Source organism: Ptychodera flava, chromosome 9 (assembly GCF_041260155.1).
Source record: "Ptychodera flava strain L36383 chromosome 9, AS_Pfla_20210202, whole genome shotgun sequence".
Taxonomy (NCBI): domain Eukaryota; kingdom Metazoa; phylum Hemichordata; class Enteropneusta; family Ptychoderidae; genus Ptychodera; species Ptychodera flava.
The window spans coordinates 17,045,996-17,064,338 of record NC_091936.1 but is presented as its reverse complement, the minus strand read 5'-3'; the positions used below and the strand labels follow the sequence as shown (position 1 = coordinate 17,064,338).

General features: G+C 39.1%; 2 protein-coding genes across 3 annotated transcripts; one reads left to right on the top strand and one right to left on the bottom strand.

The window, feature by feature from the left end:
* The first annotated feature begins 1,101 nt into the window (after window positions 1-1,101).
* On the top strand, window positions 1,102-5,988 carry LOC139140170 (uncharacterized). 2 transcript variants are annotated; one of them, XM_070709232.1, is made up of 3 exons: window positions 1,102-1,276; window positions 2,521-3,811; window positions 4,942-5,988. In XM_070709232.1, exons 2-3 carry the CDS (start codon window positions 2,578-2,580, stop codon window positions 5,049-5,051), a joined length of 1,344 nt encoding a protein of 447 aa, XP_070565333.1. In that variant the 5' UTR covers window positions 1,102-1,276; window positions 2,521-2,577; the 3' UTR covers window positions 5,052-5,988. The 2 variants fall into 2 exon arrangements, with proteins under 2 accessions (XP_070565333.1, XP_070565334.1); XM_070709233.1 differs by lacking the exon at window positions 1,102-1,276 and adding an exon at window positions 1,450-2,202 and having other exon boundaries at window positions 4,942-5,836.
* Window positions 5,989-6,039: 51 nt separating this feature from the next.
* LOC139140171 (annexin A4-like) lies at window positions 6,040-16,534 on the bottom strand. The gene is made up of 11 exons (XM_070709234.1): window positions 16,087-16,534; window positions 12,564-12,651; window positions 11,696-11,790; window positions 10,713-10,826; window positions 10,253-10,343; window positions 9,903-9,982; window positions 9,535-9,603; window positions 9,080-9,181; window positions 8,300-8,375; window positions 7,626-7,738; window positions 6,040-7,432 (listed from the first exon to the last, which is right to left on the bottom strand). Exons 1-11 carry the CDS (start codon window positions 16,219-16,221, stop codon window positions 7,313-7,315), a joined length of 1,083 nt encoding a protein of 360 aa, XP_070565335.1. The 5' UTR covers window positions 16,222-16,534; the 3' UTR covers window positions 6,040-7,312.
* Window positions 16,535-18,343: the final 1,809 nt, after the last annotated feature.

The window sequence follows — 18,343 nt, the reverse complement described above, 5'->3', positions numbered from 1 at the left end:
GTTTTAAAATAATCCAGACTTGCGATGACTGCAACTGTGATGAACAGTTGTGCAGATTCTGAGTGTGTTGCCCGATGCAGGGAGAGCTGGACGCTGACACTGCTCGTTGCATTTGATGTCAAATATCGTCGCAGTCGCCAGGAGTCATCCCATTGTTATTTTGAACTTCTTGGTCTACATCGTTAGGACATCCCGATCTGTTATAGCCCAAACTTTGGTAAATAATATCTGACATACCGTTACTGTGAGGAAGTGTCAATTTATTTGTGTATGAACGAATACTATTATGTGTGTACAAGAAATTTGATTTTGGAATTTCACCGCAATGTAGATTCACTATACATGGTAGTCTATGAGGTAACTATAAATATTTTTTCCCCTAGAAAACTAGCTAAATCTTTGTATTTATTGACATTTCATAATTCATTTAAAGTACTCGGATTAGACTATAGAGTTTACAAGTTGATGTGTGTGCAAAACATTTGATTTTGGAATTTCACCGAAATGTAGATTCACTATACGTGGCAGTCTATGAGAAAACTATGAATACTTTTTAACAATACTAAACTAACTAAATCTGTGCTTTCATAGGTGTTTGACAGACAATTGATATTTGGTTCAAAGAGGGTATTTGAAACTTCAGATATGGACAACAATTAAGATGTTGGACTTTCACCTTAAAGTATTATTTTACTTTCGATGACAAAACTTGCTATAATATCTCTAATATGTGAGTAATAGGAATTGGTCATTCCCCCGAGTGAGCTTGATTTACAAGAAGACAAGCCTCAGAGTTGCCAAAGCAAGATGTTTATGTGACAGATGATTATACTTTTATTTAGATTTACAGATAAATGACTTCAAAGAATAAAATCATGCAGAGAATCATTCTTATTTCCCAGAATATTTTGTACCGAAACTGTTTTTTGATGGGAAGGATACTTATGAAGTTAGTGACCCCCTTCCCTCTTTGCTGTTTGAAAATACATGACCCCCCCCCCCCCCCGCTTGCAGTTTTCAAATTTAAGGTGACTCCCTTGATTTTGCGGCCCACCCCGGCCGCAAAAACTGAACGCTCCCTTGGTTGCCTGAGCAGCTCAGTCCATTGCTGACTCTACTGATATCTGAATACTCTGTGCAGTTGACCTTGTCACGACGGATTGGTTACAAAACAAATATCGCTAACATCTACTCGTGAAGGACTCGTAGAAATAGAACCTACAAATCTCGGCCCTCTCGGAAGAATTTGATCCAGTAGCACTTTTCAGGTCTTTAAGTAAGTACGTATATACCTTCTCATTAATAAGAATGCAATGACCCCATGGGCTCGCGTTGTTGCAGGAGTAGTCCATCAGAGGCCGAAGGCCGACATCATACAGTGTTAAGTCGAAGGCCGAAACTTGGTGGCCTTGACCCTATTTCTTCGCTTTGGCCACCGTGTCTCCGACCACACTCGAAGTGTGGACGAAGGCTAAAAGCAGAGACTGGGGTCCAGACAAGAAACTTGGTAGGTTCGGCCTTCAGCTTCCGATAGATCATCCCAGCACACTGCAAGCTAGCTCCTGTGGTGCGTGAGAATAACCTTGAACTAGGCATTCTTTCGCTGTTACAAACGTCAGAAGAAGTAGGCCTAAACTGTCTATCGCACGTGGACCTGTTCACTCGCTCGGCTTCGTGCACATTTTGGTTTTATAGCGACGTCTAACGATGGGCACACAGTCCATGTAGCCGACAATGAGATGCAAATGATATACGGTTAAGGTCTCCTCAACTAACTTTCAGCTGGTTCTTCACTTTCTACTATTTTTATAGTATTTTTACAAAGGCACAGACTTATTCTACCTGCAACTTAAAACTGATAGTGATTTGTAGCTCATTCTTTACTATTTTTCATAGTTTTTGGAGCCGCTAACAGACACTTCGTGTTCGTGTCGGCTACATGGACGATCTGCCCTACGATGACTACTGTTCAATTCCCGTTGACAACAAACAGCTCGACTACAGTAAAATGGCGGATGAAAGTTTGTCCTTGCCCTCGTTGACTCTACAAAGAAGGTCAATGTCCTCATCAAACAATGCGTTGCCGTTACTGAGGTTCCTACACAAAGCGTTTGCCCATTTTACCCACGGAAAACAATTTGTATGGGAAACTTTTGACCTACAAGGTCTACCTAGCGAACTAGAGCAGCCGAATATACTCAGGCAAGTCTAACACTTTTCATGGATCAGGAATTATTAATCAATCTTTCTAATATGAAGACAAGCGAAAAATAATGTGGTACGTAATAGCATCATTATGATGGAGAAAATGGCTTACTATTTGCATGAAACGGACAGACGGGAAATTTATTCACAAGTTTTACAATAGAAAATGTAAAATCTCCGCGATTATCATTGATATAAATCTAATGTCGATTGATATATCAAGATTGGTGTACTGTGATTGCGGTCTTGTTCTTAGCTGTTTGTATAATGTTATGAAGCACGAGTGATTAAAAATATATCCCATTTCTTATCTAGGTCCGTGTTTGCACTTGATTTAGTGAAAAGCAATTTTAAAAACTTAAAAGGCCGCAGATGGCGTCCGTAAAGAAAGTACTTATATTGTGTGCGAAGAAAATGGATAGCGTGGTCTTTAGTGCACTGGATCAACTTCCAAGCGAAGAACGCGAGAATTATTCGTTTTTGTATTCCTACTTGGAAGATGGCGTTGACATCGATGAATACACCGAGCAGTGCATTGAAATGGTAAAACAACAAGATGTGGACGCAGTGTTAAGTGCCAGTGATTTCGCGTCTCTTGTACACGCTGCTATTTCGCAAACTTTTCCCCATATCCGAGGTCCTTCTGTGGAGTCCGTTTTCCTGACTTGCCACAAGCACTACAGTAGAGAGCTGATCGGAAGTGACGTACAGCAGGTAAGATCTATTGTTTTGGATTTGGATCAGAACCTGGGAGATATCATGAGAAAAGCGATAGAATTTTACGAGAGGAGTGGAGGAGTTTGTTGCTTGAAACCTGCGATGGGCGAAGCTTCCGTTGGCGTGTACAAGATCACCGACACAGAAGAACTCGAAGCTGCAGTGATCAGCCTGAAGAAAGATAAGCATTTGAATTACGTTTCAGACAGATTCTTGAAAAAGTGGCTAGATATCAAGAGCTATCCACACAGCCTTTCACATTGTGCAATGTTGGAAGAATTCATTGATGCTTCGGAAATTGTGTCCACAAGCTGCTACGTGCGACATGGTCAAGTGGTGTCCATGGAATTGTGCGATTGGCTATTTCATAAACATTCGCCACGAGAGGGCGCAAAATCTTTCCTCGGTGGCCTCATCCCTTCAACTGTTGCCAACGACAACGAGAGAGCAGGTGAGCTGTGGGAGGCCACGGATCTCATCACAAAGAAACTTATTGACAAGGGTTTTGATAATCAGCTTATAAACTATGAATTCTTTCCTCTTCCAAACGGGAAGTTTACCTTTCTTGAGCTGAATGGTAGGGTTGACCATGACATTGGACCTGTTCGTGAACAGGTGTTCGAAAATGGTGGTCTAATGCAGCTCATCCTGAGACTCGCCAACGGTGAAGATATCCAGGAACCTGTGCTCCGTGATGGCGTCGTCGGACTGTGCGGATTCGTTGATACGTACTCTTCTGGCACTGCGGAGAGCATCCTTGATTTTGATCAGATCAGCAAAATCCCAGAAGTCGCTACGCGATGTGTCCCGGATGACCACATATCGGTGGGCGATGATATGTTCGGTGCTGTGGTGGCCTCCACCAGCCTGGTTGGACGCACGTTTAAAGGTGTGTGTGCACAATTATTAGTGATAAAAAAACAAAGCACATTTTCAATGATATCGAAATATTCTTAGATATACCTTCATATTGTGCGCGATCTGAGGTATGTGAAACACTCTATAGATAGTCAGTTATCATAGTATTTGCACACACGAAACAAATGCAAATTAAGGTTCCAAGACAAGAAATTGACCTTTTTAAGCTAAGAATTCTCTAGTAGTTAATTAGCTCAGAACCCCCGCAAATCATATATTTTCAGCCTAGATATAGGGAAACAGTTTAGTTACCATAGTGTCACCATTGTTTACATAACTATCACGTGATAGGTAATTTGCATAACCTTTCAAAAATCGGTTTTCCCCATGTTTTGTTTCAATGCTTTGAGATATGGCTGAAATTTGTGTGAGAGAAAGCTGTCTTAAGGATCTTCAAAAAGTGTCTGAGATTTTTTAAAACTTCTAAAACAATTTTTATGCCAGAAAAACTTCCAGAGCGGTGAATTTAACCCTAGTTGATTTCTGTAAATTTGTGCTCCAAAAAAACTAAGCAAGATATTAAAAATCTGAGACATAGTTTGGAAGAGCGTTGTGACAGCTTGCATTCCAGCAAGTTTGAATCAGATATTTTGAATTATTCACACAAAACATAGGGAAAACCGATTTTTGAAAGGTTATGCAAATTACCTGTCACGTGATAGTTGTGTAAATAATGGTGACACTGTGGTTAATCAAAATGTTTCCCTATATCTAGGCTTTCAGAAAATGTTTAATTTACGGAGGTTCTGAGCTTATTAATCACCAGAGAATAGTTAGATTAAAAGGGTCAATTTCTTACGCTCTGCATAAATAAATATCATTATGCCGTGCTCCATACATTAAACGAAGACCTTCTGGCAAATACGTTTCATTTGCCATAGAAAATTTTATCGGGATACGATATATATACGGTACTGGCAAACAGGTCGCATAACAAATCTAGGATGGGTCCGAATAGCCTTTCGCAAATGTAAGCTTACACTAATCTCTCATGTTTTGTGCCCCAGGATTTATACAACATCTCTTACAATTAGTTCAAACTGTCAAATATAGACACATCTGTTAACACTGAAAGTATATCTTCTCTACTCTTCCTTGCAGAAGTGAAACAGAAACATTACGACATCTGCCGAAAAATTTTAAAGAAACCGGAGTTCTCTTCGTGGGGTAAACGCTACCATGAAATAGACGACCTGTCTTCATCCGATTAGTCTGAGATGGTTACCTCAAAGAATGTTTGAAATCAAGTCAAACCATACCAAATACCCTACCTTTACGTCCATACAGTACGAAAAAATTAGTTGATAAACAACACGATTTGAACAATTTGGGGATAATTACACGATTGATAGAAAGTGATAATATACAAATTTAATATTTTTTGTTGTCATACATATTCTCTATACATGAAACGTATGGAACGAAATGTACCGTTTTCTCCGCCAAGAGTGTCCGTGACAAACTGAACTATCGTTTGTCTATGTCAGGCAGTTTTTCTCAAAATAGTGTAGATCGAATCGTAAAAACTGAAGACGAGAAATCGGAAACTCCATCAAAGGAGAAAAAGAACCACTTAAAATATCTTACATTTAGGGATTTATTGTGGACAGCACAGATACTCATAGAAAAATCATTGTAGCACTATTGGGTATTTTTGAGTGTGCTTGAATGTCTTTACTTTTCAGGTAAATATTTTTGCGGTCACGGGCAATGTCTTAGAAGTCGCAGGGTCCTCGAAAACTTGGAAACAAAAACAGGGCAATGCCTTCCGATCAATTACAAGTCGAGAAGCGAAAGCTAGAATTCGTCGCTCCATTAGCTGTAACTTTTGATTTACTTTCGAGTATTTGTGTCCTGTCAGCAAGAATTAAACACAAGTTTTCTTTTAGGATTTCGAAAATCATGTCCAAATGTTAATTATGCTAAACCTGTGAGTATAGCGTGTATGTATGCAATGTCACGGCAGAGAATTGGATGCTATTAAAATTCGTTTTTCAACAATAACACAGTATTTTGTCCACATAGCATAGTGATTGCAATGTTAATGCTTCGTGATTCGACATAGGAAAATGTATCTGTTTGTAGAAGGAAATTCATGACAGTATCATCAAAACTATTTCAACGCTACATAAAGCTCCCATAAATTATAGACCGCTACATTTGATGAAGAAAGATACTCCACACTTGAGTTACACAATACTCAGGTCAATAAATGTTGACCAAGTCATTTTAGTCATTTATTCGGAAGATAATGTGGTTTTCATGGAGGATGTACAATGCAAAAGATATAGTTTGTTCATTTCACTTTCCTTTAAGTATCCAGCTATAAGATATTGCGAGAGTCATTTCTCGATCGCTCAAATGCTGTTTAACAGGAGTTTCTTGTGTAATAAAATACCTTATCAAAGAGGGGTGACGGAAATGAAAATAAAACCGATGCAAAACCACTGTGTGCAATCGTTAAATTAACTGTTTGACTGTTTGAGAGTATGCACGCTGGGAATATTAAGGTTGTACGCACCTGGAAATTGAAAATCGTGAAAGGTTGCTCAAAGTATCTGTGAGGACACTTTATACCACTCCCTTTTGAAATCACGAATAAAGGTCAGAGATCACTATGCAAACTTAAAGTACCAGGGAAATAAAATACCGACTTTTCTTGCAATTCAAAATGGCCGCCATCCAGCCGAAAGTGGTAGACCAAAATATTTTGTAAAAGTTTGAGAGTCCAAATATCTGTCCCCGAAGCGCATTCTACATTTACGGGGGGAAAAGCAAAAACCAAATTGCTATGATGTTTGACAAACGCAAACTACGACCATCTCATGAACAAAGCCATGTGCAAAGGTGTTAACTCACCCTGAATGGCAATGAACGCTCCATTCAAAGTCAAAGATGAAGCTTTTTTCCGGGGAGCAGGGAAGGGAGTCGTATTTTTGCTTGTTGACATTGTAAATGCGTAAAAAAAATTGCACAACCGTATTTAAGTATGTTGACACAAAATGAAAATATAAAAAATGTAAAAATCAAGTTTGAGTATCAAATAACATACCCATAGAAGTTACATGATCAGATAGAAAGTTATATTTACAGCGCATCAAAACAAACTATTAACTGAATACTATATTTCATTACGTGAGTCCAAATCATATAAAATTCGAGGGTCTTTGCTATCTTAAGTATCCGAACTTCGTCAAAATCTGTCTTAAAGCGTAGTCTCCAGTCTCGCGGCTGATGTATAGTCACGATATGGGCTAAAATGGCGATGTGACGTCACCAGTAACGTCATGGCGCGCATGACTACACAAACGCTGTATTTTCCAACTGATAGAAGAAACTGCGTATCGGACTTCAGTTTGACTTAGGTCAACAGAATACAAAACATAATTGCAATTCAATGTCTTTTAACCGTCACACTGAAGTACGTCTGCGTCTGAATAGCTACGAAGGGGGTGGGGGAGAGAGACACAGTTTAGTTTATAAGCGCTAGAAGAACTTCTTGGTATTTGTAACTGGTGTCATCTCGGATCATTTTACTCAGCGGTAAGCCGTACATCTGACGGAAGGCTTCTTTTATTTCCAACAAATCCACCTGTGAAAAAAGAAAACACCATAAACTGATAAAAATAGTACAATCAACCCTTCAGTTTTCAGACATTGCGATATTCAGAGATCTTTAGAATCATCACCAAAGCTGTTCAATAATTACGGGTTCACTATCCATAGTGCAGCACTTCATAATTTAGTGAACTTTGACACAAGGATGATGATCTATGAAGACATACCTCACATCTGGAGATGATGATTCTCTGTAAACTGTCATCGTCCGTTCCCAGACCTTTCATGGCGGCGTAGAGCCTCTCGGCGAAGTATGACGCTCGACAACGGGCAAATACCACTTGAAAGAACAGAAAACAATAATTGATTCTCGTCAATAATTCGTGAACTATGTATGTATGTATGTATGTATGTATGTATGTATGTATGTATGTATGTATGTATGTATGTATGTATGTATGTATGTATGTATGTATGTATGTATGTATGTATGTATGTATGTATGTATGTATGTGTATGTATGTATGTATGTATGTATGTATGTATGTATGTATGTTTGTATGTATGTATGTATGTATGTATGTATGTATGTATGTATGTATGTATGTATGTATGTATGTATGTATGTATGTATGTATGTATGTATGTATAGTTTCTAGCTATCTATACTGTAGACCTATCTGCCTACCTATCTGCCTATCTATCTATCTATCTATCTATCTATCTATCTATCTATCTATCTATCTATCTATCTATCAACCCATTCACCGATCCACCCACCCACCCATCCATCCATCCATGTATTCATCTACGGCTGTCTTACTCAATTACAAGGTGACGTTATTTGGAGATGAGTAGAGACTATTAAATCATTGCGTCCTTCCTGAACTCTGGTACTTACCCATTTTCTTCAGTGCAGCCAACATGTCTCGCGAGAACTCACTATTAAGCATCTGTTCAATCGGTTTGTTGTACAACTGTGTAATTAGGAATACATTAGAGAAAGATTTAAACCAATCTTAATATTTTGACTGTCTCGGTGATGATATCCGGCAATAACGTATAAGGTGTGCATGAATTGAGATCAGCGGAATTAGTACAATAAAACAGGATGTTCATCTTAATAGCAGCGTTGACAAAGAACAAACTCTACGCTTCATAATATTCGATGCGCCCATCATACATTACGTCATCAATTTAAAATGAAAAGCGCATGGCTAGAACTCTCTGTTCATTATTTTTAAAGGCAGTATGCACCTTGAAGGTGACAGACTTAAACTTTTGCTCAAACTTTCTTCAATGAAACTTTCAATCATTGTCTTACCACACCCAGACTAAAAATCAGAGGTCATGGTGCAAAGTTTGTTACCAGAGAAACAATTACCAAACATTTACTGATATTTGAAATTTAAAATGGCCGCCATCCCTGTGTTAACCCTATGTGGAAAAATAAAATTTTCTATATTTGAAAAACTGAGCGGTGAAAGTTTTTCTTACTCCCAGAGCTCTAAAATGAGCCCCCGCAAGTGGTAGATCAGAAAAGAATTGTAAAAATTGCGTGAGTCCAAATATCTGTCCCGTGGCGCATAAAATTCATGAAATTGTCGTGTGAACTAGACAGGCCTAGTTGGCATGCGAGGAATGAAGTGATCTATTCGACACTAATTTTAATAACAGTTACCTTTTCGTACATGAAGGTCGCCGCCGCCAACTGACCCCAGCTGCGAGTCGTGAAAATTTCAATGAACTTATCGTCATCAGTACCCAATCTTCCCTCACCTTCCTGTGGAAAATATGTGATATTTTAGGTCAAGTATGACAGCAGACGTCTTCAAAGAAATGTTATCTCACGCTTGGAAAAAAGTGTCAGAAACATGTGAAATAAACTAAAACCTTTTCGGCGGATAGACCATTGGAATGCTCAAGAAGAAAACCTATCACAAAAAATGCAATTAAGATCTCTTTATAAAGGAATATAGTTCACAAATGAGGTCATTTAATTGTTGATGTTTTTGTGTTTCTGTTGCAAGCTATATTTCGTTCCAAAACTGTATCTGTAACGGTATACGCATGGTTGCGTCGAAGAGTGAATTTGGCGTAAAGGGTGCAGGACGGTGGTACCATTCTCGCACTCACCTCATACATAGTTCTGGCATCTGCTCTCGCAAACGCTTCTATAACTATGTGTGGATCATCTCTGTTTCCCTTCGAAGTGAAAAACGAGCAAACAAAATAGATAAACATTATATCATACAGTTTATACACTTCATCGATTTTACGGTGCATGGTACAGTATTGCCCCAATATACATCGTTGTGTCGTTATCGCTGTTGTATAGCTATGCCGCCCTTCCGTGTACTTTGTTTTCTTTTGTTTTTATCTATGACTCCTCCATTTCAAAGGCAATATCAGTAGTACTTTTCACTTCAATATTCCTCTAATTCCTGGTCTGACCTCAAGATCAGGGATTTGGTAGATATGAAGTCTCGTAAATGTCACCTTACCTCCAACAAAGCCAGTAGCAATTTCTTGAAGTCGCCGCTGGTGTCGCCCCTTATATCCTCCTCCACCGGCTTGCCGTAGACTGGGCAATGGAACGAAAAAGAGCTTTCCCTAAACAGTGTGTAATGTCCCAAAATTTTCCATGCCGAACTAGGCAACCCAATTTAATTTGACAATCTCGTCGGCTGATAGTGTGATAGCACACACAGTTTCAGTCAGTAGCAAATCGTTGTAGGGTAATTTATTTTAAATTTAAAACTAATTGTGATCGTTAGATTATTCAAAGATTGTGACTGCACACTTGGTGTGTGGAATAATGTGGACCGATCTTGGTTCAGGAAATTCTACCTACCCTGGTGGTACGCCTGTCGTATTTGCATCAACTGTTCCTTCGTTCTTAGACAGAGAATTTCCAGCAAGATGTCTTCGTCCGTGCCAAGGCCCTACAAATATAAACATCAATTTTAAACTATACTCGATTCTTTGTTAGCAACAGGCTTCGCAGCTCCTTATATTAGTATGTCCGTTTATTTTTTAATCAATCGTTAGTGTTGGATAAAAATTGCTATGTAAGCGTTTGCTTTACAGCGGCCCGCGCGTTAATCAATACAAGCCGTACGCGTTATCCATGTGTTCTATACACATACCGAGGAAAATAAAACATACGTGTATTGCAGAAGCGTGGTTTGAAAACGCTGAGCAAACAATGTGAGTATGTGAATAGTGAGGGTTTAAAAGACATTTCAATTGAAACGTGTTGTTACGTTCGTTATATAGAGTTGATAATATTTTACCTAAGCTCAAATACTTACGGCCATGGTTTCATTGAGGAGCCAAGCATCGAATTCCGGACTCGGCTTCATCAAATGAAGAACCGTTTTCTCATAATCACCGCTGATCTCACTCTTGATGTCCTGAATCAAATCCTATAAAAAGGAGAAGGCGTTAAAATTGTGTTCACATATGAAGAATTTCACCACATAATTCTCCTTCCGTCTCTGTCCCATACATGACGTCACAAACCATTTTACTATCAGTTTTCAGGATGCCTAGTTGTACACTGTACAAATTTACCTGCATTTAAATTTCAAAATGACCGCCATTTTCAGCACAACGAGAAGACAAAAATTTGGCTTGCCCATGGAACCACACAAGCAGCAGCTAGACCAGAAACCCTTTGAAAAAATTTGAGAGTCCGCAAAACATTTCGCATTCTACTTGATCAAAAACATAAAGATGTATTGTCTGTCAGCTCCGGTGACCGCTGCTGTTACGACCAATTAAGCATCCATAGAATGCCAAGTGACAGCGACTTTGTAACCAATTATTGGTCGTCCTATAGTCGAGTAGTTGGCGCAAAATTAGTCTCGCTGGCTAAATATTACCGCCGGTAAATCCTGTCGTTACTTTTACTTCACCGTAGTCTTACTCGTCTCTATCACGCATTTATTATCACTTGAATAGATCTCAGCGGTAATATAAGGCAGGTAATTGTGGCGTTACTCCAAAGCAGTGTGCGTACAAAAGACCTTATGTCCCATAGGGAGCGTTCAAATATTATGGCCGAGGTGGGCCGGCAAAATCTCTAACATCTGCTTGCAGTGGAGATATCACATTTTTATCATCTGCTAAGGGAGTTCAAAATATTTTGAGTGGATGGGGATGTTCTTGGGCGCAAGAAGAATTTTCTGGTCCACCCCGCCTATAATAACTGGATGTTCCCTTATGTGCTTTCTCTATATAATAAACTTAGCGTTTGAGTGACGAGGATTAATTAAATGAAGTATTTACTTACCCTGCCGTATTTTTGACCGTAGGCTATTTTTATCTCTTGTCTCTGAAGATTTGTAACTGCTGTGATTTCTTGGATGAGCTGGTCGTCTTTGGTACCTGAATACGGAATTATACATTGAACGAAGTTAAACAATATCCTTGCGTCAGAATGCGTATAATGCGCCTCGGAAACAGATATTAGGACTTTCAAATATTCTTTCTCATCTGCCACTTGTGGGGGCTCACCAAGCTCTTGGATTCGGAGTAAGAAAAACTTTTTACAGTCTTAGTTTTTCGAAAATTGAAAATTGTAATTTTTCCCATAGGGTTAACACGGGGATAGCGGCCATTTTGAATTTTAAATGTAGGTAAATGTTGGGTAATTTGACGGTTTCTGCAGTACCAAAATTTGCTCAGTGGCCCCTGATTTTTATTCTTGATTTGATAAGAGAATGGTTGAAAGTTTCATTCAGGAAAGCTTGAGCTGAAGATGAAATCTTTTATTTCCGAGGCACATACAACCTTTAGGTACAAATTTTACCGAAAATCGTTGGAGCTCTCATGTTTTACCATCTCCTATACATGTACCTCAAACGCTACTCTAGCGAGCATGTTAACCTAATTCTAAAATTTGCTACTTAACCGTTAAGCTCGGCGCAATATGCCGTTCGTATCGATTTTGCGAGTAGCAATTTCCCTGTACATGTTGGCCTAATGATAGACTAAAGCGCAAAAGGGGTTCCAGGTTCAACGTAAAAATACATCATGATTTTGATTTTAGAAAGGGGGACTGCCGAAATACCAATCCATGCGTCCTCTCTATGTATTTTTGGACCATCGGAGAAACCAGAGATATTCACTTCACTATAGTGAATAACGGGAAACCTTACCAAGTCCAGCCATCGCGTCACGTAATCTCTCAGCTGATTCCGTGGCGTTAAAGTTCATCCGGGGTCTGACTGTTCCATGATAAATTGCCTGCAAATAACAATAATTGTGAAATTGAATTATTTCTGTTTTAATTTGTCTCTGTGTTTTCAAGTTCCCTCAGAAGCGATTTTGTACTTATTTGCTAGTATTTTACTACTTGGTGTAATGGCACTCGTAGTCTCTAGCTAGGAAAAGTAGCTGTTTAAGAAAAAGGTTAGTGCGAAATACTCGACCACACTGAGGTACAGACTTAATACATGTACCATAAACAGCCCCGACGCGGGTGTTTTGACTTTCAATTCAACTATGACAAAAATGTCAAAGCTTGACGACATAGAACCGTTGTTTCCTGACATCACCAGGACAACCGAGACCGGGTTTGTTACTATACATTGCTTTGACATCTAGGGAATGACACAAACGTACTTTTTGTTATATGTTTTGACGACAACGACGACCCTTCACACCGATGGTGAAATTTCAGAAGGACCTAGTCAACTCATGCAAATCTTAGTAACCCGCGGTATATGTGATATGTCTTCGTAATTGGCTTGCAAACAGTACTCAATACATCATTCAACGGTGCACTACAAATTTGTCAAATCGATTCTGTTTACATTGTTTCAATGAGTTTGTATTGAGATAAGTTTTAGGACTTTGACCATATCGTCGTCCTTTTCACTCTCCCATGTTGATGACAGGTGTAGACTTACATACTTCGACATCGGTTGTGTTGCTCGGACGCTTGGTTGATAGACAAACAATTGCAACCCTTGCGCCAAGTATACTTCCTCTTATGACACTGTTTCTACGTACCTTATAAGAAGTATCGAGAGTCAAGTTTAAGGGGGTCAAAGTGTCTGAAAGATTTGTATTTCGACATTTGTAGCTGGATGACATTGGTTGCGGAAAGGCCTATTTATTCCGCGTACGGCGATACATATGAGTTTTCTGTCGATTAAGAAATCTAACCAAATTCGTTAGACCATAGCGTAGGTTGAATAATGAACATCTGTTTGCTTAGTCACGCTACCAGGAACGCAATTTCTAAAAAATTGTGACGTAGAGTGGTTCATACAATTGCGTATTGATATTAGGCCGCATTCTTCTAAAGTGAGTACTACAACAGCTTGAAAAGTTTCAATACATACGGCACCTTACATTTCTCACTCATTATTGTCACCTGAGATTTGACTAGCCTCGCTCTATTGAGCTGGAAGGAGGGTTTCTTGATCGAGATTCTTTACCGTCGTGGCCGCTATTCACAACAGCACGAGTAACACTCACATACACCATCCTACCTACACGCATGCCCTGTCAGCTCTCGAGATCTTTACACAATGGTGTAAATATACCTTAGGGTAAATTCGACCTTGTCTCTTCCTTTGAGCAATTTAAAGCTCTATTAGCAGCACATTTTTCGTTGCATCATCTTTCAGATCTGTTCTGCTTGTAAAATAATGTACATTTTCTCGATCAGCTCCCGAAAGGCACGACAAAATCACACACGAAATTGATGACGATAATACTTGATTGTCAGACCGGACTAGAATTTATTTGCTGACTCTTACTAAAAGTGTCTGAAAGATTGGTATTCTATATAAATTTGACATGAGTGGCTGGATCACATTTGGTTGTGGATAAGCTTAGATCTAATCCACGCACGGCGCTACATATGAGTTTTCTGCCCATTAAGAAATTTAACCAAATTCATCGGACCGAACAACTGTATGTAACAGTGCATATTGTACAATGCTTTGTGTAGGCAAACACTTTGTATTTCCACGTACTTAAGGCGGAAAAAGAAGATATGTTTTGTACAGAAATAATGAAAATATAATCGCCATAAGTTTTCATCTATAATTCGAGCCCCTTTAATGAACAGGGAGCGGGTGGAAGGACACCAAGGAGCGTTCAACTCACCTAAAACAAATACGAGCAGTCTAGCGTACTGAATTACATTAGGAGGGGCTATACTTGGTAGGTGTCATCCCATGTTCAGCGAGGAATTCAAAATTACTGGAAAGACCACGTCATGCAGTTTGTCGAATTTCGCTCGATGAAATGTACATGCGTCTGTAACAATGACAGCAACGCAAACACGCATCGCAAATATGATTGCGACGATATCAAGTTAATCCCAAATAATTTTCCTTTAGACTCCGACAGATAAACAGCACTTGAGGTTCGATAATGTATTTATAATCATGTTACTACAAATCACTCCGTTAAAATTGTGCCAGGGCGGTAAACAAAACGAAAGTACCATGTCAAGATTACAAACCACATTATACGACATAATGCTTTACATGATGTTAAGAAATTCATAAATTTGTTTTTTGTCAGCGCGATCGAAGATACATGATGATGAACTGAATGGTGTAATGAAAGTGTGCAATATAGTAGACCACAGTCCCTCTATATGGAGGGACTGTGAGTAGACATTCACACGTTCGTTGTTGTGAAGAATTTTAAATCGATACCAATCGACAGTTGGCTAAACACTTCAGTGGAGCTAATGTGCAGCGCAGTTTCAGTGAAGCCATTTTTTCGCAGGTGTGAATTTTTTCAACACAGGTGATGACGCGCAGTCTTTTGATACGGTCCGTGAATAAACAGTTAATTCGTCAATGCATGAGTGGAGCCAGCGTAATTACATCGACTAGACATCTCCATTTGTCACTGTTACCGCCTGGTTCGAAACACCTATACAGAGACCTTGTAATGTTTGGTTCATCCGAAGACGATTAATGACTTGGGAGATATTACGTCGGCCTTTATTTAACAACCTACGCAGGTGTAAACCAAAATTATTCGTCAGTCCTAAACACGTTTTCCTTTTTTACATGGTGTTATTCGCTCAAATGTCAGATTTTCGTTCTCTGAAAACCATAATTTTGTGTGGTTTACGGACGGTCTAAGGACTGTCGAGGCTGTTAGCAGCTCTTTTGTTTATTTTGTGATTCTTTGTTTGGTTTTGTGAAAGTAGGAAATTAAATTTGTGCCCATACAGTGAATCGTAGCGATTTGAGTATCAAACAAACATCTGTAAGTTTTGAATTAACAGGAATACTTGACCAAATGGTATACGGCGAACTCTTGATTTTTATTCTAGATTATGAAAGAGAGACTGAAGTGTAAAGTTTGTTTTAGCAGGATACTGGCGATGGATTAAAACTTTCGTTTCTGTATAGTAATTAAAGAAGGGTAACGACATTTTGCCATGTAATAGTGAGTGTTGAAAGATCTTTAAAGGCGTTGCTTTTAATTAACTATGGCAAAAGTTTATTATTATTCGCACATTGCAATCTGTCTCTCGGCCACCATTGCTGTCGTCTTTTCACGTGGCCGAGTCTGCCAATGTCAATGTCAATGTCAATGCCATGATCATAACTGAACTGCCGAAACCCACGTATGGTTTCAATTCCAACTAAGTGGGATGTTTTTACTTTACAAAACCAACAACGAACTTTCGTTACCTACCGGTGCGCCCTTCGGAGCCCAAGGCTGGGATGCCACCTGAATGGGGCCGTTCAGACCTACTCGTAGATTCGTCGTTCCCAACCCTGCGTGCGTCGGACGTTGAGCGACGGCACTTGTTGACGATCCACATCCCATTTTGCCGTTGAAATCGAAACTTCTTTCCTATAAAAGTAGTAGTTGTAGCGTCTTCAGAGATTCGCTCTTTCGTGACGATCCGGTTTTGAGGCAGACTTTCCCTATAAATTACAGCTTTTCAAATTGACAATACGTAATCTTTCACTGCTCACATTTGTATGCGCGTCTACATTGCATTCACGTGCCTGTGTGTGTTATACAGCCCGTTACTAAGGATGTGTTCGGACAACACGGAGAGTCCTTTAAAAAGTGACCTTAAAGCCACCCCGCGACTTTGAAAACTGCGTGAGCAGCAGTGCATGCTATTGGTTGTGCCTTTGTTTGTTTGCCCGGTCCCAGAGGTACTTGTTACGCATGTCAACGGAGGACAAGAGTCCGCTAACAATGTTAAAACTATTGGATGGGCCCCCATTCAAGCATTACAATGTCCTATTGCCAGTGTACAGGCAAAAATGCTTTTGAACTATAGGTATATGGTTGTCGCCTACGATCAGAACCTCTTTGAAATAACTAACAATTGCCCGTTGAAAATAGGTCGCGAATGCGGTGTTTGCTCGCTCTGTATCGGAGAAAACAGGTCGTGCTCCTCGGGAGGCATTGTCACCAACAAGAACCCTATCGCGTATCGACAACGGTGATGACAGAAACAAATATGGGCAAAGCTTGAGTGACGGTGAGGATTTTCCATGTTTTGTAGCGATTTGTTCATATTGTTTCGGTCCTGGTGATAATTAAATTAAATGATTAGCTTCAGGGATGATGATGATGATGATGATGATGATGATGATGATGATGATGATGATGATGATGATGATGATGATGATGGTGGTGGTGGTGGTAGTGGTGGTGGTGGTGGTGATGGTGATGATGATGATGATTATGATGATTATGATGATGATGATGATGATGATGATGATGGTGATGGTGATGATGGGTGGCGGAAGAGAAAAGAATGATAGGCTGCCAATGTTTTGTATGCAAACAGAAGATTGTCCAAAGAGGACATAATCTACATGTACTACTAATATTAGGCTTACACACAATCAAACACACTTGTACTTTCGACCATGGTAAATGTTATTTCGCTATTTCTTATCCAGATACAATCTTTCTTCTATTTCCATCTCAGAAAGCAGTCTGCAAATCTTATGTACATTGCTTTACTAAGTAATTAGATTATAAGCATACAAAACTCTGAAGGTTAAAAAGTTATCGACCAGACTTTTAACGGAATAAAACTTACACAAAATGGACGGCTTACGTATAGATGGAACATCCAGGCACATGTGTGTACACTTGTAATCACAATCAAGTAACATTAACGACATTGCACACTTAAGGCAGAGGTTTACAAAACAAAGGTATTACCATTATCTTGGTATTCTCGTGATAATATAGATGCAAGTAGAGCGACAAAACATGTGTTCCCGTCTTACTTTTTGAGATACACCACACAAAAATGCGTAATCTCAGGCAGTTCTTTGAACAACGAGAAATTTCAGAGCTCGAAGATGCAAGGAGCTTTGGTTCGAAGTACCGTCACTTCCCTTGTTCCGAGCTTTCTAACGTTTACGATCCTGGTGACTGAAAACTTTATGCAGACACAAAGGAGTTGCTAAAGAGTCAAGATATTTGTCAAAGTTTTATAAACCACCCTGCTGTCTCAGCAGTTATTCTTACACTCACTGCTTTTAAAACAAAGGAAATTCGTATTGTCTGTTTTGTCTTGAAATACGGCGATATGAAAATACATGTATTCTCCTCTAAAATTGTAATCTTGTTGGTATAAAATGACTTTCAAAAGTTTATCGTTTTGAGTGATTGCACTTTTTACATATATGTACATAAAGAAACAAGCCCAGAGTTCTCTATTTACAGTTCAGAAAATTCCTGATATCCGAAAATATATGAGTTATTTGAGTTTCAATAGCTTGCTCAAACGTCTCCCGCTTGTAGACGATGGTTAATAAAAGCGTAACATATTGTAATCATTGAGTTTCATTTATAAAGAATAGTTATTTGATTAATTATTTCCAGGAAATGACCGCAGTTTCCTGTCACATATACACGTTTGATTTGGTCCCCTCATGACATTTCAATCAGAGTGTCTCAACATATTTTT

Coding starts and splice junctions, on each gene's coding strand:
- LOC139140171 (XM_070709234.1), bottom strand. CDS start 16,221: ATGGGATGTGGATCGTCAACAAGTGCCGTCGCTCAACGTCCGACGCAC. Junction 11,791..12,563: donor TGACGCGATGGCTGGACTTG/GTAAGGTTTCCC, acceptor TTCCGTATTCAG/GTACCAAAGACGACCAGCTC. Junction 7,739..8,299: donor GGCTGCACTGAAGAAAATGG/GTAAGTACCAGA, acceptor TGTTCTTTCAAG/TGGTATTTGCCCGTTGTCGA.
- LOC139140170 (XM_070709232.1), top strand. CDS start 2,578: ATGGCGTCCGTAAAGAAAGTACTTATATTGTGTGCGAAGAAAATGGAT. Junction 3,812..4,941: donor GGTTGGACGCACGTTTAAAG/GTGTGTGTGCAC, acceptor TCTTCCTTGCAG/AAGTGAAACAGAAACATTAC.